This window comes from Phyllostomus hastatus, unplaced genomic scaffold, assembly GCF_019186645.2.
Source record: "Phyllostomus hastatus isolate PE091 unplaced genomic scaffold, TTU_PhHast_1.1 phas_scaffold_216, whole genome shotgun sequence".
In the NCBI taxonomy this organism is placed as follows: Eukaryota; Metazoa; Chordata; class Mammalia; order Chiroptera; family Phyllostomidae; genus Phyllostomus; species Phyllostomus hastatus.
The window spans coordinates 8,749,475-8,765,785 of NW_025334018.1; the positions used below are offsets into that span (position 1 = coordinate 8,749,475).

General features: G+C 38.1%; 1 protein-coding gene across 1 annotated transcript in view; it reads left to right on the forward strand.

Moving 5' to 3' along the window:
- Positions 1-16,311, forward strand: part of NOTCH2 (notch receptor 2) — a 158,954-nt gene that overhangs the window by 40,008 nt on the left and 102,635 nt on the right. The window contains exon 2 of the mRNA XM_045817339.1: positions 4,435-4,516. Within this exon, the coding sequence (XP_045673295.1) occupies positions 4,435-4,516 (82 nt within the window). The remainder of the gene's footprint in view (positions 1-4,434; positions 4,517-16,311) is intronic.

Sequence of the window (16,311 nt, forward strand, 5' to 3'; positions counted from 1 at the left end):
TTTATCTTATTGGATATGTTCTAGACATTCAATGAATATCCATCATTTAATTTAGCTAAGAAAACTTTAAAGTTTCAAGTTACCAAAGAAATTTATAAAATAATTTAATTACATAAATGATTTAATTATTGCTAGTTAACCTAAAAGAAACATTTCACCCCATTTTACACTTATCTTACTTGCTCCTAAGTTTAGATTACTTATGAAAATTTTATTACACCAAGTTATTTTCCTTGCTGACAATTTTGCAACAGAAATAACATGAATTTATTTCATTAATAAACCCAGGTAGAATAAAAGTATTATTTAATGCTGATGATTTTAAAGATATGTCTACTTAGCCAAACCCAACCCAAATCAGCCCAAATCATGTGATCTGAAAAGTATTTGAGTTAGCCTGTTACTAATTTAAGATTTTGCTCGGATGACCAAAGCTTTTGTATGCTGTAAGAATTTCTTTAAAGCCATTTAAAAATTATAACCAATCATAGAATGCATTCTATTTCTCTGAGAGGCCTTGGACCTCTCCTTCAAGGGTACCCCTTAAGGTGGATTTGTCAATAAACACAAACAACAGAAAATAGAGAGCTTAGAAGGTAAAAGAGCAGCTTCAGAATGTCTGAATTTACAGATTTTCCTAGAGGAAGATGGCTGTGGGAGGGAACCTGAGCACAGGATGGTGGCTGCCAAGTGTCTGGAGATGAAAAAGATGGGGGAGGGAAAGAAAAGGCCCCTGTGTGCTTGATCCTCTCAATGGGGGCAAACTGTGAAACCTTTCTGGTTGGTCATAGCAAACAAGTCACGGAATAAACTCTGCCTGGAAACTGAACTGAGGGTGCAACATTAAGAGCACCAAATCCTAACCATTAGAACCAAGGGAGGTGTGGGTTAAACTCTGAACATTTGCCATATGGATTCTTCTCCAGCACTGATAAAGTTCTGATGAGTGAGCCCTGGGACAGACTACCTTTGCCAGCTGCTTTACAAGGTACCATGAAAGCACAGGAAGAGTGTGTGAAGACCCCAGTCCTCTGGGAATAGTTCTAGGGGTGGGTGAAATAGAGCAGTGCCTCTCTACAGGGTTAGAAGGCTTTCGCAAAGGAGTTTACTGTGTCACCAAGAAAGTCAAGTCATTTAAAACAACATCAGCAAGCAACATATCTTACTAACACACATTCATATATTCTCTGCCTTCCCTGCCCCAAACTACAGTACTTTCAGATTTCATTTGTCAGCTCTAGACCAAATTCAAAACCAATTCCAGTTAAAAACAAGGTTCTATGGCTAGATTGAGACACAGCCTTGACAAGTAACAGATATAGTTCCAGTAATCAACTACCTTTTTTCTTACTGTAAAATGAAAGCACTGTTGGTCAGCGATACCTGGTCAGTGGAGAGCACTGCAGTTCTGTCCTTGGAACAATTAGTCAAGGCAGCTCAGACAGAACCTGGAGAGACTGTCACTGGCCAGGGATCACTGAACCACAGGTGGAAAGGCCACTCAAGGCTGTCCCTTCATGGTCGCCACTGTTTTTTGATCCCCAAGAGAATATTGGGGATAGGCTACATTGTAAAAGAAAATTAATTTTTACTTTACTTTTTTAGTGTTGGAGAGAGTAGTCCAACAAGTAGCCAGGATTGTCAGTAAGTCAGTCTCATCAAGTGGAAACAGACACACAAAACAGAAACAGAACGCAAAAGAATGGAACTTCTGCAGTGGGTGGGACTGGAACGCAACCCTGGGACTGACTCAGATCTGAGCCACTGAGGGTGCAAAGGAAGGAAGCAACCCATCTGCCCACTGGCATGACTTCTGTGGCATGGCTAGAACCCAATCTTGGAACATGAACCCAACCTCGGAACGCAAACCTGAGACACTCAGGGCAGGACAGAAGGTAGCAATCTGCTCATCAGTATAACTGTAGTGCAACTCCAACCCAACCTCAGGAACTGCACAGGACTCAAACACACTTTCAGGGACTCAAGGCCAAGATAAAACAATCATATAAGAGGAAAAGACAGACTGGTCAGGAAACAAAATATGTCTGGGCAAGAGGAGAGGGCTGAGAGTATCAGAAACAGACTCACAAATTTCAGTGATGCTGAACCAAAGGTTCAAGGTTTGACCACTTGTCAATCCTGATTCATGACTCTTCTCCCCACTCTGTCCTGATGCTGTAGGGACACAAGAGGTCACACCGGATTGCCACAGAATTTTACCAGCATCAGAGTTCTTGGGTTCTGCAAGTTAGAAATTAAGAGGAAACCCTGGAGACAGATTTTATTAAGCTTATGCTCAGGCACAGGGTGGCAGCACAGAGGAAAGTAAGTCCTCTAAACTGGCACAGGGGCTGACTGCATTTGTGAGCTGGAGACAAAGTAGGCTTGCACAAAAAGGCGGGCTCATGCAAAAAGGTGGGCATGTGAAGGGTTTGGAGAGTGGAATTTTTCATGTCAGGGCAGGGTGACTTTCTGCCCCTTGGGTTGCTTGGCAACTGTCTCCACACCTGAACTATGTGAGCAAGATGGTGGTGTTGCTCATTACTGCTACCCCAGGAAGGTCATGTAGTGGCCAAACCTTGATCAGCTGCACATGTGGGTCAGTAGTTTAAGCAGGACAGTTAGAAAGGAGATAAAATCAGCTACCTCTGTTTTTGAGTAGAGAGTGAAGGGGTGGTGGCATCCCTGTGTTCCTTCTAGCCATCTGGTCTCATCTCAGCTTCCTAGTCTTCTGCTATTTTCTATTCCTGGGTCTAAGTCCTTATACTGTCACAATAGGGTTGTTGGGAATATTGAATTAGTCGAGGACAGTAAGTACCTGGTATTTAGTTGTTGGGAATATTGAATTAGTCGAGGACAGTAAGTACCTGGTATTTAGTTAGTAAGTGCTATGTGTTAGCTGCTGTTGTTATTACTGTTTTTTAGTGTTACTATTTTAAGAGATGAAATTTCTGTAAACATGTTCTCAAATAGTTCCATCACTTGATAATAGTACTGGGCAAATACATGGCTCTTGTGTAGTAATTGTTAACAGAGGGTTTTTTTTCTAACATCCAGCTTGTGCCTGGGCCCTGCTGTGAAAAGAAACTGGTTTTGATGCCCAGGAGGGGCAGGCCTAGAGCCTCTGATATTGCAGTTTATTTAAAGAGTGGTGTGGCTAGAGGAAACTCAAAGTGAAGACTTCTCAATATTGCTTTCAGGTATTTTTATACGTGAACCATCCTAGGAAATGGAAATCTTAATAATCTTCTAGAACATGTTCATGAACTTCAATTTTGATGTTTATTTGACTAGGTCTCTTTCTGTCTTGACTTTTCAGTTGTTATTAGAATTATAATCATTTTGGTGATGAAAATTCTAACTCTAAAAGCTAAACAATCAAGGTATTGTGATTGTATAGCAAGTGAGTGACAGACTTTGGATAGCTTTCCTCCTCTTTTGGCTTAAATCAATGAAACTTTCTACTATTGCTGTTTATTTCTGAGTAGTCTGTTTTTAGAAGGGATTAGGGTGGTGAAGTGCCTTTTCATTGCCTCATAAAGAAATGGGATTTAAGAATTTGAGAATTATTTTATCTGTATGTATAAATGAACTTTTTCATTTTCTTTACTTTGATCCCCCTCATCTACAATCTTTATTCATGGTCTCTTCCCTTTAAAGTTAGAGATTATATTTTATTTATTTCTCTATGTGTTCCATTTTTCCTCTAGATCCTGGTATAATGCTGGTACATACTAGGATCTCATTCTCAGTTTGTTGAATGAATATTGTTGATGTTCTTGATTACTTCTTTAAGTGGCCTTTTCTGAAACCTCACCTGAAGCCTTAAGTAATTAATTAATATCATGGTGATCTAATATCTACCCAAGTCTTCCTTAGTATGCATTGGTGCTCATGGTATTTCATGAGTGTTAGAGCTTGGATTTCCCTATTATCATTGGGAGATAGAGATGTAATAGCTGGGGAGATCAAGGCACAGAGCATCAAAAGCATCATTCAAGATCACAAAACAGTTATTGTGGGAGGAGATACTTGGGATGAGCTTCCATGCTTCTATGACCTGAGAAGCCAAAAGAAAAAAAATGGATTAAAACTCTGAAAGGATTGTATGTACATATATATATATATATAACCCATGGATATGAACTAAGGGGTAGAAGGCTGGAGAGCCTGGGGGGTGCAGGGCAGTGGGGGGGGGGGGTAAAGGGGAGAAAAAATTGGAAAAACTGTAATAGTATAATCAATAAAATATACTTACAAAATAAAAAATAAAATAAATAAAATCTTTTTTTAAAAAGGAAAAAACTCTAAAAGGAAACCCAGATCTTGTTGGATCTAGGAATGAGTGTTGACTTAGAGAGGCTAACATTTCTTTGATGTCTGAGGGTTATGATTAGGGAATTATTTCTAACGTACATTTGTTTTTATTTTTAGCATTGCAGTGTCGGGATGGCTATGAGCCCTGTGTAAATGAAGGAATATGTGTTACCTACCACAATGGCACAGGATACTGCAAGTAAGTTTTTCTTTGTGCTTTCTTTTCTTCATATATTTTATTTTACCTAAGTAGGATACTGGGCAAGGTTCAGTTCTACTATTCTATTTTTAATACTTCTGTGAAATGTTACAGGTTTTCTAACTCCCCTGGTGTAGTTCTTGTGTGCATGAGGAGGGAAGGATGTGGGTGTCAGATAAATAGCTAATAAGAACTCCTCATACCTTATTGTTTTTTTTTCACTATGAAAAGGACTTTCCAGTGAGTATTTTGAAATAACTTTAGCTAGTTTTAATTAACTAGGCTAGTTAATATATATCTTGAGTGCATTCTCTTACATTTTTCAGTTTAAGGCAAATCCTTAGAATCACTCCTCAACATGTTAGTATGATTATGATTTTGTTTTTAAGTCAAACTAAATAGATATTAACTTTTTAATTCTGCCTAATGTACATGAATAATAAATAGATATTAACTTTTTTGTGAAAAGGAAAGGAACTATTTATTCAAAAGACATACAGATTTAGAGTAATGGCGGAATGTCACCATTAAATCTCAGAGTCCCTTTAAAATACCCACAAACACACACAGTCCTTCCTTCCCCCTCTTGCCCAGTCAGGCCAGTCTCAGAACATACCAATCAGAAGTACCATCCTCCAGAAGGAAAAGAAGTCCACAGCTCACTTTTCCCGGTTCCTCTCGGTAATCCGTGCTCCACTGGGCAGGTTTTCCACTGTCCCCAGCACCATCAGATGTGTTGCTGTGATCTACAGTTCTTAATCCAAAACCACATGGCACCTCCTCATGGGCCACCAGCAAGAGTCCTTTCACCCAATATTAACTTTGTAATTCTGCCTAATAGCCTATGAAATTCTTTTTTTTTATTGTAAAAATTCTGAGGGACACTGTGCTGGAGAAAGATGCACATATACCCTAGGGATGAGGTGGGGAGTAGGTGCTGTATGTGAATGACATGATATGGGTTTAAAAGAATAAGGATGAGAACAGACTAGGGAGCATAGGCTAGTTCTCAAGAGTTTTTCTTTTATTTTTTTCAACCATGTAGTTAGCCATATTTTTTGTTTGTTTGAGGAAGCCTGTGAGATAATCTCATAAATAGCTTTTCCAGGTTTTCTGTGACCTTTTTTCCTCTTCTGCCTCAATTGAAAATTTTTGATAAGAACATGTATTCATTCTGTTTGTATCATGGAAAATAAGATTTGATAATATGAATTTTATCTTCTTTAATACTTTTATGGGAGTTTATTCAACACATTTTGTTTTTTCTCTGGATATTTAAGCAAATACCATAAAGATAATAATGACATTTGTTCCCATCAACTATATTCTGACCAGGATCTAGGCACTTTAATGTCATAAACAAGAATTTTTCCAAGTCAGAAAGACTTTTCTTCACTGAAGTGAAAATATTTTAAGCTGTGGTGACAGTGAGGCTTAACAATAGGTTGTTTGCATTGGAATAAAGATAACATTGGAAATGAAATTTTTTATGTAACTGATTATGTACTAAGTAAACGATTATGTACTGTTAACTTAGCTTTTGTACCTGGGAAAAAAACCCATCTCAAATCATGTGATTCATTCTCCTTTTAAGAATGAAACACAGCTGGAGATAACAAGGGAAGAAACTCAAAATTGGCCACTGAAATCTTATTCAGTCCCTTTTTGGCATCTAGTGTCTTAGTTACTTGCTTTATTCTGTTATTCAGCTCTCTTGTGATAGTTAACCCCATTACCTTATGATCATTTGTTGATATATTTGTTTCTCCTACTAGGTTGTGAAGTTCTGGTCTTAGGCATATTTGTATAGTTATAATGCCTGGCATGTAGCTAGTGTTTAGCAATGTGTTTCTTGAACCAAAAAGTGCTCAGAAGATATCATTTGCATTGAAAATATCTATTTGTCTTAAATAAGAAGAAACTGGTCCTTTTCTCTTAAGAATTTTATTTGCTTCACATTGCATCTAGGAAGGTAGTACTATACAGAGAGGCAATTCAGTTTATTTCCAAACTATCTGGAGATAATTCACCTTGATGACTTGTACAGGGAGAATTTCAGATAGGTTCTAAGAGTTGGCCTACATGTTTGTGGTCTGACATGGGGAGAGACAGCTTCTAGAGACTAATTTCTAAGCACTTACCAGGAAAGAACACTAAGAGTCACTTTTGGGAGCAAACAGGTTTGTGGGCTGCTAGACTCCAACTCTCTAACCAGGTGAGAGACAAAGTTGCCCCTGGTTTCTGGAAGAAGCACTGATAGGGAACAGGGGACTCACTTTGTGAATGACATAAATGGAGCTGCCTGAAGTCTTTTCCTGGATACTTGTTAATTGTTGGTGGGGTGAGTTGCTTATTGATACCATTCTGGGTGGATCCCTCAGATGTCCTCCAACCCTGTTGTGAAGGAAATACACTCCCTGAGAAAGACAGAGTAAGAAAAAAAATGGGTGAGGCATCCTTTTGGGAGACCAGTATGGACAACAAAACTTGCGGGGGAAAGTGTGTTTCTCTACCTCAGTAAAAGTAATACTAACATCTTTAGGTGTGGCAATGTCAACGTAAGTGGACATAGGTAACACAAGAACAATATCAGGGAGGCCAAGTCAACCATCCCTACATCCCATGCCAATCTCCATAGGTGTTAAACAAAATTTTAAGCAAAAATAACATCATCTTAGCAGACCTTTCAATCTATTCCTCATCAACTTTGTTTTTTTCCCTGGGGAAAGAAGGTAGGTAATCCAGCTTGCTCAGTAAATATTATTTTCATAGAATGGTAAATGAATATTAGAACACTTAGCAGGTTTATAAGAATTACATCAGACATGCAGGGCATGTGATTAACTTTTTACTCAGGAGATTGCTTAGTGGATTAAGAAAAGAACGTTAAAGCCGAATTCCTTTGAGGGCGGGTGGAAATCATTGGAAAATGTTTTAAAGTAGGAGCTATCTGACTGTTTAGAGAGCGTGATGCTACTGATTCAGCTAAAATATAATGACTGTTTACAGAAATTATAGAAATCCTTGATAAGATCATATTGACAGATGAGGATAAGTACTTGTAAAGGTTAGTTTTGTACACAGCTCAACTTTTTTTTTCCTTTCACTGTTAGGAGCCTAAGTAGTCAATCAGTTTGTGATTATATTGGGATGCCAGGCAAGGAGAGCCTGTGTAATCATGCATAAAACTCAATTATTGCTCCTAAATAGTTGTTGTCAGATCTTAATAAAGCCCTCTCACTACAGAGAGATAAGACATTTCATTCTCTCCCTTGTCCTACTGGGAGGTGTAAGTATATAATTAAGTTTAGCTGTCATTAATCACTTTCAAGTTGTTGGTCTCAGACTTTCAAATACAAACCATTCCAAATCCCACTTTGATTAAAACTCATGTGCAGCTCAGGTTCAATAGAATGCTGGGGGTGGGTGACATATGATTTGTAAAAGTCACAAAGTATGCATTGTTAAAACATGTTTTTCATAATTATTTAAAGGTTCTTGTCTGCCAGTTCCTGCCTTGCTGTTGTAGTTCAGTTGGACCATCATCCTGTAACTGAATAAAAGGTTGCAGGTTCTATCCCCGGTCTGGGCATGGGCTGGGCGCAGTCCCCGGGCTGGCATGTGCAAGAAGCAGCTGATTTGGTGCTTCTCTCTTGCGTTGGTGTTTCTCTCTCTCCCTTTCTCTCACCTTTCCTCTCTCTCTAAAAGCAATGAAAAAATGTTCTTGGGTGAGGATAAAAAATAAAAATAAATAAATAAAGTACTTGTCTGCCAATTCTTAACATCTGGTTTGTCTTTGGGTATGTTTCTATCAACAACTCTTCCTTTTGACTGTTGATACAGTTTCCTTTACTTCATATTTATGGTAGTTTTTATTATTTACTGGACATTGTGGGTGATGCATCTTAAAGTTTATCTTTCGCTAAAGAGTGTTAAGTTTCGTTCTAGCAGGCAAGCTACATTACTGGAAGATCACCTTGATCCTGTGGAAGACTTACTTTTAGGCTTTGCTCTGGTGGGTCTGTTTTGCTCTTAGTCTGATGGTTTAAGTCTTAGCCCTGGGATATGGGTCTTACTCCCAAGGTATGACCACCTGAGGGGGTTCAGTGGAAATGTGACTTGTTTCCCAAACCCTGGGGTGTTTCCTAAGCATCTCTAATTTGACAGGATTTGAATTCAAACCTTCCACTTTCCAGAACCATGCTCCGCTTTTCAGCCTTCCAACTCTTGCTTTCTCTTGGGTTCATAAATGTCATCTTGTTCATGCATAGTCAGGAATCATTTAAGGAGTGGAGTTGTATGCGTACTTTAGGACTTCCCTATTAGGGGTGCTGTCTTTTCTAGGCTCCTCAAATTCCAGCTGTTTTGCCAGTTCCAGACACCTTTTACTGCTCAGCCTGTAAGACTTCCGTTTTCTGCTTGCATTCTCTTCTTCTTCTGCTACGTGGACTGGGAATATTTTCATTGAAAAAGCTGTATAAATGTAGGTTTTATATAGTTTTTTATTTCCCAAGGCTCATATCCCTTTCAGTTTTTGCCTTCTTTTGGTTACTCTTTGGTACCTTTGCTATTTTGTCCAGACTTTATAATTATTAAAAACAGGAGAGTTGGTTTGATATGTCACTCTGCCATTAATTTTAATGATAAAAATTATAGTTATAAAGTAGTCTTTCAAAATTTTCTACATACCCCTTAAGAGATAACTAGCACAATATTTGTTCCACAATGGAAAGTCACCATGAGTTACAAAGATTCCTGTGGATTGATGATTCCATTTGAGAATCTCTACTTTTTGCCAAAGTATTTAACTAAAAACTACATGTTAAAACAAATCATTATAAATATGTTGTAAAATACAACGTTGTGTCACATTTTACCCAAAATTTGTCTACTAGCTATAAGAGACATTAAATATTAAGGAGTAAAGATTATCCTTGCCAGGATTAGGGAGTAACATTGGTGGTCTAGGCCTCCTGAAGCCATCCAAGAAAAGTGGAGCCATTGCTTTTGTCCTCTTGATAAGTTTCTGCATGGTCAGGAGAGACTAGACACTTGGAATCTTCCAGCCTGGCTCATAGCAGAGGATGCATTAGCAATGTTGTGTTGTGAGGTGCTCCCCTAGAAAGACATTTTCAAAAGTCACAGCCATTAACATTTTTCCCTTTTCACTCACCTTGTTAGTGTATTCAGTGCTATTTGGGGCAGTGTCAGATCAGAGAAATACACTGGGAAAAATATCAACTGTTAAATCACTTTCTCTTTCTTCTCTGCTGAAACCCTGCCAGGAAAGTTCCTTCGAGTGGGGTATCGTAGCAGAACATCACACATACAATTTTGCTGCCAGATGCTAGCATGCCTGGCCACTTTTTTGTAATTCTTTTAACTTTACCATAAAATGAAGAAAGCTGCCTTTTGGCTGACTAAATACCTTTCACAGAGTAATATTTGTTGTTTTTTTCTTTAATGTGATGCTGAAGGCATTATTAATTCAGGAATTATTCAGTGCATACTGTTTATGTATACCATATGTAACAATGTAACATAACTCAAGTCTGTGTTAATAATTGATACTGTTACTACATTATTTCACACTTCTTTAGGAAGCTATATAATAATTATCAATTTGTTAACCTGGACTTCTTAAAGAGGTTCAGAATGAGTCTTGCTAGTTTTATAAGATCAGCTGTGAAACAATTGACTGTAATGTGGAACCACCAGTGAATGGGGCTGGGACCAGGGTTAGGTGGCTGAGGCATTTGTCTTGAGCATAAAATTTAGGAGGCTGCCCAAAACTCAGTAATCGAGATAAATAATACTTTTATGTACTAGTTAAACAATCAAAATTAATGCAAAAACAACTATGATAAAATATATCCAGATTTTGAATAAAGAGAAAATCAGTATTACTGATTTTTTTCCTTTTGCCTCAGACTCCAGTATGGTTCATTCTGCCACTGGTGAGTGGATGAAGGCATCTGGAAGAGCCCTGCCTGGTGACATGGATTTTATGTCAGATAGACTCAAATTGAGCCATAATTTATGTTGCCACTCAGCTCTTTGGCAAGTTAAAGAAAGAATATTATGCTAGCTAATATTTATCAAGCACTTATTATGTGCCAGGCTCTGTGCTTAGTTAAGCTCTTTACATGCATTTTAGTTCTCATGTTAAAGTAGTCAATCTTTTTTTTTTTAGAGATCATCTTTTTTATTTAAAAATTTTATTTTATTTATTTTTTTTAGAGAGGGAAGGGGAGAGAGAGAGAGAGAGAGAGGGAGAGAAAGGAAGAGAGAGAGAGAAGCATCAATATGTGGTTGCTGGGGGCCGTGGCCTGCAACCCAGGCATGTGCCCTGACTGGGAATTGAACCTACGATGCCTGGTTCACAGCCCGCGCTCAATCCACTGAGCTATGCCAGCCAGGGCTAAAGTAGTTAGTCTTAATATCCCTGTTTTACCAATGAATATATGAAAACTCAGAAAGGTAAATAGTTTGTCCAAGATCTCATAACGACTAAGGAGCTGACCTCTTAGAAAATTTGCTGTCACTCTGAGTCTCAATTTGCCTATCAGCAAAATGGGACAAAATTACCTATTTTAAAGGGGTAGTTCAGACTGCCCTTTGGAACATTTTGGAATGTGGAACACTTGAAAGTGTATATAAGGTGGCTTTTTAGATAAATATGACTAAAACTCTACTTTAAGTCCTGATTTTAAACTAGACAGTAGCATTAGATAGGTCTAGGCAGCTCAGAGAATGCTGGGGTACTGAACCTGATTGTAGCTTACTTGAGTGTATATGTACCAGGCTTCGCTAATGGTGCATTTCTGGGAAGTGGCCTTTTGACTTGAAATCTCAGTGCAGTTACTGAAGATGAAATATAAGAAGAGGACAGTGAAGGTAGGGACCGAGGATATTGCCAATTAAAATGCTCTTTTGTAGAGAAAACTAAATTGAAAAACTTGAAACTTCTTCCTTCTTTTTCCTAATGGAAGATGAGCAAGTCCAAACAGAATTTATGCAGCTGTGAAATTGAGACAGGCCAAATTCAATGACTTCTGATAAATGTTGCTGCCAGCACAAAGTTACAAGTTGTTGAACATAAGTGCCTTACATTTGCTTAGTGAGTTACAGGTGTATATGGATGTATGTCCTGTGAGGCTTTCCTTGTTGAGGGCTTGGGGTATGGACCTCTAACAGTACCATTCTTAAGTGATTTTCCTAATTAACACATATCCTTGAAACATCTTTTAACAAGTGTGTTAAGTGTTCCTCAGGAATTTTTCATAAAGGAAGTCTTGATTAACAGCTTCTCATCAACATATAACAACAGAATTTTCATATTCTTTTAACTAATCTTCATTCTTTAGGCAGGAACCCTTATAAACTTAAGTGTTAGGTGAAAAAGTAGGAGAAGGTGGTTCTTGGCCTAAGTTTATATCCTTTTGTCTGTCTAAGGGAACTGCCAATAAGTTAAATCAACTAATTTTGGCCTACAAAATTGGCATGAATAGATGTGAGTTTAGTTATACTTCTTTCAGCACAATCCCCAGGTTAACCATAATTCTATATAATGTTTCTTTCTTACTGTTCTGTGGTAGCATGTCAGCACCATTAATTTTATGTAGGAATTCTTTTGCCCCCTTTTGTCTTGTGATTAAGCAGGATGAGAAATATTTCTCTTTCAGGATCTGGAATAGCTTAATTAAATCCTTCATTTAAAATTTTGGCTATCTGTCTTTCATCGAGGCTAGCAAGATTGAATACAAAGGGGCGGAGAATATCAGAATGAGATAAAAATGTAATTATCTAGAAATTTCCAAGTAATGTTTTCTTTGTTAAGCTGCCATAAATGTGTGTGGGTGATGGAGGTTTTCATTAAGCCTCTTCTCAAAATCCTGTACCTAGGAATTTTGTAGCTGAGAATGAACTTTAGTGTCTCCTTCACCCCTACTGTGTGTGTGTGTGTGTGTGTGTTTTATGTGAATGTTTTGTTTTCATATTTGTCTTAGTTATATTTTGCTTTACATCTCAATTTAAGGTATACTACATTTTCTCTGGGTCTTCCTAAAGTTCTCTATATTTAGCCATTTTCAGTAATCTTCACTAGCACTTTGTCCTGTGTCCAAATGTGTATTACAAATTGTTACACTGTTGCCTTCAGCCTTTCATTATTAATGCAATTATATTGTTTAAAATTTTCCTCTCCTAAATAATGTCCTATTGGATCTTTATGAAAAGGACTTTATAAAAGAAAAGTGAAAGCAAAGTATGGTAAAGGCATAATTGCCCTGGCCTGGTGGCTCAATTGGTTGGAGTGTTGTCTCATATACCAAAAGGTAGTAGGTTCGATTCCCGGTGAAGGCACATACCTGGGTTGTGGGTTTGATCCCCTGTGGGGGCAGCCAATTAATGTTTCTCTTTCTCTTTTCCTCCTCCCTCCCCCATCCTCTCTCTCTAAAGGCAGTCAAAAAAAATTTTAAAGGCATTATTTAAATGACAGATGGTATTACTCAGTGAACACAGCTAACTGTAATATTATGCACAATTTTTTTCTTCACCTAAGAATGAGGAGAAGGTAGATAGGTGTTAATGAGAAAATAACCTGGTTAGGACTTATGTGGAACAGTAGCATTTATGGTACTGAGTCTGTATAGATTCAGGCCAATTTCCTAAAGTTAATATATCTATAAACATGTATACTGAGCACTGAAAGTCAGATAGACTCTGAGCACTGTAGGATCCTTACAATTTGTTTTAGTCAGCTCAGGCTGCTATAGCAGACTACCACAAACGGGGTGGGTTAACAACAGACATTTATTTCTTACAGTTCTGGAGGCTGGGAAGTCTAAGATCAAGGTGCTGGCTGATTTGGTTCTCTATGAGGGCCTTCTTTGTGGTTTGCAGATGTCTGCCTTCTCACTATACCCTCACATTGTGGGGAGAGAAAGCTCTGGTCCCTTCACCTACTTATAAGGGCACTAATCCCACAGCGAGTATCCCACCATCATGACTTCATCTACCTAATTACCTCCTAAAGCCCTCATCTCCAAATACATTGGGGAATTGGGTGCAACATGTGAATTTTGCGGAAGGGATACAAACATTCAATTTATAACTCTTCAAAGTTATTTATTGGGTTTTATTGAGCCAGCTGTAATGATTGAGCACATGGTGGATTTTGTGAAGAGACAGAAAAACCCAAGAGGCCTGTGCTGTCTGACTTCTTTATCCTAAGTACACATATCTTGGCAGTGTCTGATGGAGAGTGTTGTGTTTTTTTGGCATATGGCATGGTGGCAGTTCTCTGACATCTTGCCATCTTGTTGGGGAGATGAGGCACCCATGTATGTATAAAGTAATTGTCCAATGTAGCAGCATAGATGTTAAGAACTATGGCGATTCAGACAAGGGAACAACTGTGGGACAGAAGACCAAAATCAGAAGAGTTTTAGTGGTAAGTTAGATTATAAATCTGAAAATATTGACAATGCTTTAGGAGGTGGGTAGGCAAAATGATGGAAGTGGAAGGGCCATTGTTTCCTGGAATAATTGTTACCAATGTTATCATCATTTTTTCCTTAAAGACATGGTTTTAAAACTTCTCTTCATGTTGGTTGCTCTCTTTTGTCTATACTTCAGTTTGTGTGAGGTTATTAAACCAGTATGTGGATAATCTGGTTTCATAGTGACAGAAAAGTGATTTTTAAAAAATCATTTCTTTAGCACATGTTGGCTGGAGTGCTTGAATATTGACTGTCTAGAATGAGGGAGGAAGAGGAGACCTGCTTCCCCCTCAGATCTTTTTTGACTGTTGATTCTTGTGCTGCTTCCAAAGCAGGACAGCCAGAAAGGCTTGTGGATGCCATTGACCATCAGGATTCAGGAATCTTTGAGGCAAGGAGAATGGGCTGGGATAGGAGTGATGGAAAAGCAGCAACACTAAGAACAGGATCAATTTTCATAGACAACACAGTGCATTCTCTTAACTGATAATTCAAGTATCCCAGCTTCAGATCTCTTCTGTCTGCCATATCACTGGCCTGATCCAGTTCAGTTCAGGGGTCCAGAGTGAACAAGCATCTGTTAGCCAAATCGTTGGTTACCCCAAATTAGCTCATGTTCTTTACTGCTTGTTTCCTCTGATTATATAGTACTCATCCAAACCCTCAATTATCCAGAATAAACCAGGGCTGTCTGTTTTGTTTGGAAAACATTTGACAGTGGCTATGATTCTCTTGCCTAAACCATGGTAGAGCCTTAGCCATTTAATCACCTGTCCCTTTAAGATTTTGAAATGCTGGTTCTGATTGTGTAAGCCAGACACATCTCCTTGAGGAATTATTTTACTGGGAAACTAGCCCCTTCAGAAACCTCAGTCATTCCAAAAAGTACCTCAGGAACCTCTTTGACTTTAATTTTTCTGCTTTAGTACTATTTGTATATAATGATTGTGGTGTCTGACTTCTTAAATTTCATACTGTTAAAACTCAGAGCATTGAATTTCTGGGTCACTCTTAAAAAATGGACAGACTTGATTACTAATGAAAAGTTGACTCATTTCCTTCCAGGCAAAGGCTGACATTGACTCTCAGAGTCCATAATTAGTCTCCACAGAACCAAACTGTAGTTATGGGATATCACCTATTCTTTCCTAAATTTTAAGCATTATGAGCTGGAGAAGTGACTAAAATAGGCATTTATGTATTGAGAGGATGTATTAAAATGATACCTGGAAACAGATCCTACATTAACTTAGTTAAGTGGTTGATTCCGTGAAAGTTTAAATTTGGTGCATCTCTTCCCAGACCATTGTTATACACACATACACCAGTCACTTTTAGCCTTATGCATATTATCAGCAGCTCAGATTCCATAAGGAGGCTGCAGTGTCTACCACCATTCTGTGCTGAAGAATACAGGCTCTCATGTTGGCCAGTTGTTTGGGGAAGATGCTGACTTTTCTTCCCTTTTTAGGTTCAGGATTCCTTTTTATCCTCCATATGTTGTTTAAATATATTTTTCTTTTTCCTTTGCATGTTCTTTGCTTCCATATACTTCCTATGAGGGGTTAGTTGAAAGTGTAAGTTTTGTAACAGTTCATTTATACAAGCGTGTATTGAACTGTCTGTGCACTTACAAGGATAATAGCAGGGTGAAGGAGCCCTTGCACAGAGTGTCAGTGGCCAGGAAGAATATAACCATTGACTCCAAGCATTAACATCAGCAAGTATCATTACATCTTTCGGCGGTACTGCTGAGGAATTCAAAAGCCAAAAACTGTAAAGTCATCATATTAGGACGATGAAGGGACTTTGGCGCAAGCATCTTTTCTGCTTATCTTATTTTATAGATGAAGAGCCCCAGTGACTTACCTGTGTTATAGTAACTAATTAGAATGTAGACTGGGACTAAAGGTTGTTTCTCCAACCTCACTAGGTGATCAAAAGATTCAGCACTATTTCTTTTCATTCTTGGTACCAGCCTTCAAGGAACTGATACGGGTGAATGTTTTATTTATATATGTACCTGGGGGGTAGGGGGTGAGGGAAAGAGAATTAAAACAAAAAAAAAGAGCTTTTCTGAGCCAATTTTTCTGAAAGACCAATAATTTTAATTCTTGCTATACATTTTTATTTTTTAGTGTTCCATAAAACAAAACACTGAAATTCTTTTAAGTTCCTTATAAAGGCCTATATTAATATTCAAGGGGCCATGGGGCATACCTAAGTGGAATCTTACAATTTTAGAGCTTAAGGATTAAGTTCTAAAACATTACAGATTATTTGCTCTAGCAA